Source organism: Vulpes lagopus, chromosome 11 (genome assembly GCF_018345385.1).
Source record: "Vulpes lagopus strain Blue_001 chromosome 11, ASM1834538v1, whole genome shotgun sequence".
Lineage (NCBI taxonomy): Eukaryota > Metazoa > Chordata > Mammalia > Carnivora > Canidae > Vulpes > Vulpes lagopus.
This window is the reverse complement of record NC_054834.1, coordinates 28,224,490-28,230,491: the sequence shown is the minus strand read 5'-3', so window position 1 is coordinate 28,230,491 and position 6,002 is coordinate 28,224,490. Positions and strand designations below refer to the sequence as shown.

General features: G+C 40.4%; 1 protein-coding gene across 1 annotated transcript; it reads right to left on the bottom strand.

Annotated features, from left to right (window-relative positions):
* Nucleotides 1-386: 386 nt before the first annotated feature.
* LOC121472079 (40S ribosomal protein S27-like) lies at nucleotides 387-750 on the bottom strand. Its single transcript, XM_041723070.1, has one exon. The coding sequence runs from the start codon at nucleotides 748-750 to the stop codon at nucleotides 499-501; it is 252 nt and encodes an 83-aa protein (XP_041579004.1). The 3' UTR covers nucleotides 387-498.
* Between the last annotated feature and the right edge of the window lie 5,252 nt (nucleotides 751-6,002).

Below are 6,002 nucleotides of genomic sequence, written 5' to 3'. Positions count from 1 at the left end.
TGTGGACTCTCCTTTCTCTCCTGGGAGAAGTCTCTCCCTTGGAGAGACTTGTTACAAGTCTTCTTGTTACAAACAACAAAACCGGCCACCTGGGGGCCAGTTAAACTCAAATAGTGTGGCTGCTGGACTCAAGACTCAGGTGACAGGCTTCTGGAGAAAGGTTTGGTCAATCTCTCTTCCCCAAAAGAAGAGAATGTTGGCCTAACCCTACCCAGTTCTGCTTTCTATTTTTTGGCTTTTCTTCAATGTTGTTCTCTCGCCTCAGGGACTTTGCCTATAGTAGGGCCCTTCCAATCTCTGATGGTCAGTATATCCTTTTATTAAAAAAAATTGTTTTAAATTTTTTTGGCCCATAATCAAAACTTTATTGAAAAACTGACACTGTTGTAAACCTTACAAAATTAAACATAATTACATTATCTTGGTAGATTAACTGGAATTACTGAACTGATAACGCTTTCTTCGATGTAACACAAATTCAAGAGGTTGTGCAGATCATTAGTGTTGCTTTCTTCTAAATGAACAGCCTTCTGTGAGTCTGGCCTTTCCTCCCGTCAGCTGGCACAACACTGTTGTGTCTACACAAAAAACCACCGTCTGAGCATGGTTGAAAACCGTGGTAATCTTGTAGCAACCTGGACATTTTACATCCATAAAATAGAAATTTGAGCTTTGAACTAGCCGTTTCTTTTTATGTTTTTTCTTTTCCTCTTCCAAGGATGGATGCAGCAGATCTCTAGCCAGAGGCATGTTGATCCTTTTGCAATCGAAGCCAGTCCCGATCCAATATATCCTTTTAATCTGGGATTCGTTTCAGGAAGAATGTTGCCCATGTAGGGACAAGGTTTTTTATTTAAAGATGTCTTTTGTGAGAACTTAGGTCAGGAGGGGAATCCTGCCCTCATTTTTGTCACCTGGTAAAGCATATGTCTTTCTGTTAGGTGTAAACTAGGTTTAATCACAGCCAGGAATTAAAACTAAAATTATTGGCAAGCAGGATTAGAGCTATCTCTTTATATGACATGTTGGAGGCCACCTGATGTTTCCTGGGCATTTAACTCTTCTTGGAATACTTCGGCGTTAAAGGAGGGAATTACAACTCCCCCAGCCAATTCTTCAACTGGTTGCATTAATGGCTGGAGCTTTAAGGTGTTATATAGTCATTACATAGTTGAGGCTTTCTTGTTCCACCAACAAAAATATGGAATTATAATGAGGCTAAGTGTCGGGGTCTGCATCCCTCAGTAGGGCCTTGCTTGCAAATGGGACCTCAGGCGCAGCCCCAGTGGCCCAGCAGTTTAGCGCTGCCTTCAGCCCCGGGGTGTGATCCTGGAAACCCAGAATCGAGTCCCTGCATGGAGCCTGCTTCTCCCTTTGCCTGTGTCTCTGTCTCTCTCTCTGTCTGTCTCTCTGTCTCTCTCTGTTTGTCATAAATAAATAAATAAAATCTTAAAAAAAAAAAAAAAAAAAAAAAACAACCAAATGGGACCTCAGGTATTGGAATGGAAAAGCACCAAGGATGAGGCCAGGAAAATCAATTGGCTAATAATCGGCCTGAGGCTAGGAATGCAAGCAAACTTACCTGACCAAACAATGAGGGCTCCTGCAGAGAGCTCCAAACAGTAAGGTCATTTATAGGATTCCCTGCTTTGTTTAAGGTTCCTCCGGAGAGTGCACCTAAGGACTGGCAATCCAGCGCTCTGAATGCCCTTTGGTTACCTTGGGGTCTTAGGGTCTTCAAGATGAGGAAAAGATGGAGATGGGCCCTGGGGGTCACATCCCAGGGAAGCCTCATCCCTAAGCAGCACATGCCTCCCACTGAGAGGCCTTAGGTGTTTCACTTGCTTCCTTGAGCTTCTAAAAAAGAATATCACAATTGAAACTGTTAACCTCTTCAAGCTCTATGATTAGGCCAGACTTTATTTCAGGGAAATCCAGAGACCAGGAGGATTAGGTGGCAGATGGGTAAGAGTGGCTAATTCCCACTAGCCTGATCCTTTCTCATCCCAAGATGTTAGGCTGCTCTTCACTTGGGAGGGCGAACTAAGGGACGCCTTGGTTTAGACAAGAGCTGATATGTTGGGATGCCTTCATAGTCAACCTCCCTATAACAGGTACAGGGTAAAAGACTCCCACCAGGATTTCGAGATGGGAAACAACCCATCCTTGGCAGGGACGCCTCTGGATTGCACTCTGAAAAATTGAAAGAAAAATTGACCCACTGGTGGTTAAAAAGACAGGTACAGGTAAGAGGACTCCTACGAGGATTACCAGGATCACGAGATGGAAAACAAAACCATCCTCCCCAGGGACTTCTGGGTTAGGTACTGCAAAATTGAGTATTTTCCCCTGTAAAATTTTTCTAGTGTTTTCCTTTAAAAACAGCAAGTTCTTCAAGGCAAGGTAAAATAAGGTGTGACCTTCAGGTCAAGGCATGGTCTTTTCAGTTCCCAAGGACTCTCCCCTTTGGGGTACCTTTTATTTTTTTTTTTTATTTTTTTTTTTTTTGCACGTTTATTTTATTTATTTTTTTTTTAAATTTTTATTTATTTATTTATTTATGATAGTCACAGAGAGAGAGGGAGAGAGAGGCAGAGACACAGGCGGAGGGAGAAGCAGGCTCCATGCACCGGGAGCCTGACGTGGGATTCGATCCCGGGTCTCCAGGATCGCGCCCTGGGCCAAAGGCAGGCGCCAAACCGCTGCGCCACCCAGGGATCCCTGGGGTACCTTTTAACCCACTGGAAACAATGTGGATTACAAAATTTAGGGAAGGACTGGTCTGTAGCACTTGCATGGCCTCAGTAGGATCTATCAGTTAGAACTTCTGCTGACGTCAGGACCCCCACCTAAGGGCCTCCAGGAGAATGTTTGCCTGCACCTGTTGGCTGGTAAACTCCCTCCTGACATATTGGATAATTATCTAAATAGGCCTCTGAATAAACTCAAGTTGTTGGAGGAAACGCAGGGCCTCCCTAGCAAAGAGGACGCTGACTCTCACTGTTCCTCCCTATAGCCACAGGCTACTCTACCTGGACATGGGGAGTCTCTCCCTCATTCATTTCCCAGGTTAACGGTTATAACTAGAGCCAACTGTGGTTAGTCTACCTCAGGACGGGCGGAAGGGGGGGGGGGCCCTTTGAGGAATATTCTCAAGCAGCTGCCAAAATTCTCTTTGTTTCAGGAAGTTCCCTGTCTTCTCTGGCCTGTCCTGGACTGCCTAATTCCACTCCTTGGTGTTTGCTCATCTGTCCAAGTGGATGAGCTTTAGAACTGGGAATTCTTTTTTTCCACCCTTTTGGCTGCACTTTGCCTCTTCTGTCTCCCCTCCCCCTGCTCCACCTTAGGTGTCGCCTGCAGACGCTGCTCACTCCAGATTTCCCCACCGGTGTCTCAGGTAAAAATTGATAAATGGGGAACATACTGACTTTTAAAAGTGAACCCAGGTGAAACATACTCAGTATTTAAAGTACTTTAAGTCTGTTGGTATTTTCAATTATTTATTTATTTTTATTTTTTATTTTTTATTTTTTAAAGTTTGTTGGTTTAATTATGATATAGACATATCTTTAAAGTTATCAGCATTAAATATGAAACTTTTATTGTATTGTTTGCTAAAGGTCAAATAAGCTTGAGTTATCTCTGCAGTTTGTTAGCCAACGATAACTTAAAATGATTTATCTTGTCTGTCTCAAAGTATTCATAGGTAATTATTAAGATAGCTTTCAAATTTTTTGGCAACCTACAACGTTGAAGTGTTGCTTGGATAGTAATTGAGATTCAATTCATTGGACATTTAGGTCTCTTTCAAATAGGATAAAATGCTAAAGCATTAATTACCGGACATAGGTTTGTGCTTTTGACTTATTGCAGAGAAACTAAGGATATTTGAGTTTGTAGGTAAACATGCTTTGTGCTTAATAGATCCATCAATTTGCCATCTAAAGAGTTTTGGTATAAGTGTTCACAAATGGTTACTACTCAGTTTTCACCGGTGACCAAGGTTTCAAAGAGTTAAAATTCTGCTAAATGTAATTAAATCTGATGGAGAATAAGGGAAACTCTGTATGTAGGAAGGTTGGAGATATGAAAGAAAGATAGAAGAATGGGAATGCATTTTTGTTAAGGGTGAAAAAAGGTAATTGTGTCCTACAGGAGACTGATTGTTTAAAAAGAAATGGCTTGGAACAAAATCTGCATACAAAAGAAAGTTGTAGAAGGTTTGTGAAGGTAAATCTTTGGAAAAGAATTTTGGATGTGGTCAGGATGGACTAAGATTGAAATGCATGAGTTTTAAAAGTACACAGGTGTAAGATTAAGTCTGCTTTCTCTCTGTTCGAAAAGACAAGTTTTCTCGAATTGTTGGCCTGCTCTTGATAAGAAAATGTAAACAGTTGTTTTCTTTTTCTTTCTACCCAGAAAAACCAGTTTCTATGTTTTGCCTTTATCAGGTCTTTAACATCCCTTATCCTATTTAGGCATGTGCTTTAAAACTTTCTACTATTTTAACAAACTTCCCAAAATTGAAATTGTAAACGGAGTCTTTTTGACTCTTTAGGCCTTTTATTAGGTATGTTAAGTTACTCTGACAGTACTGTTAAGCAAATGACAAGCCTTAGGTTACATTTCGGTAAATGCTATAACTGCTCTAGAGATGATATGCAATTCCTGAAGTTTTACTACGTTTTAATGTAATATTTTGATCATTGAAATATTATGTGCCACAGAAACAACTGAGTTTCCTTGTCAATTGCATCATAATGAACTCACATCAGATTATTAACTGTGTCCATTTCTAAGTTTTTGTCATCTATAATTGTTCTTATTTTCTTGCAAGATGAGTTTCACCTTCAAGAAGGTTTATATAAAGTATCCTTAGGACCAATACAAATTTTTGAGATCTTTAAGATCAAAACTGAAATGGGTAAAAATTCCAGAACTAACTAAAGTTGCATTCAAATTAAACAAAAGGGCAGCCCCAGTGGCTCAGCCGTTTAGCGCTGCCTCCGGCCCAGGGTGTGATCCTGGAGACCCAGGATCAAGTCCCATGTCGAGGTTCCCTGCATGGAGCCTGCTTCTCCGGAGCTCTGCCTGTGTTTTTCACAAATAAATAAATAAAATCTTAAAAAAAAATTAAACAAGAATAGTAACATGGGACTAAAACCAAGAGGATGATTATAGTTGCTTGAAACACTACTGGTTTGCTAACGTTTGCTCTCCTAGGTTAAAGCTTTCTTTTAAGATATCTGATTAAAAAAAAAAAAAAAAGATATCTGATTTACCAAAACATGAGAAAGTATTTATTTGTAAACAAATTAAAGCATTAACTTTTCTCTCTAATTGAACCTTCTGAAATTCAAAGGTCTCTCAATAAGTATTCTTTCTTCCCTGGCTATCATAGTCATTTGCATAAACTCAATAAGAATCTGTTCTTGTAACAGGACATCATTGGAAATATTGGTTATTTTACCAAGATTTTGCTGGAATGTCATATCTGAGAGACATGCATACACTCAGATATGACCAAACAGCTATACAGAACTAAGATTGACTTTATGAAACGTGGCGCCACAAAGCCACTTGGAAATGTTAGCCTGATACCTTGCTTACAGAGTTCCCAGCAGCCTCACCAGGTGAGTAAAGAATGTCACGTCCTGGCAGGTGCAGGAACTTCAGGACACTTTGGGGACCTCGTGAAGAGGAACCTGCCCAAATCTACAGGTATCACAAGCACGTCTGATGCCAAGTACTTGGCTTGGCTTCTGGCCTGGAGGGGCTACTAAAAGTTCAGCCTAAAGATTCCTTATAAAAAGTTCCAGCAAAGTAGATTCTAAAAGATCTATATGATCAATCATTGTTCTTGCTGAGCTTATGTAAATAATTAAGCCAAGTTTGTTAAAACTGGATTTGTTTTGCAGACAGATCAGTACTGATTTGGCTACCACAGATTAAGAAGTGAGGGTTATTATAGAGAGAAACTATGTCTCAATAACACATTTTTG

What these genes read in the sequence shown, in the direction of transcription:
- LOC121472079 (XM_041723070.1), bottom strand. Translation starts at nt 750, where the DNA reads ATGCCTCTGGCTAGAGATCTGCTGCATCCATCCTTGGAAGAGGAAAAG.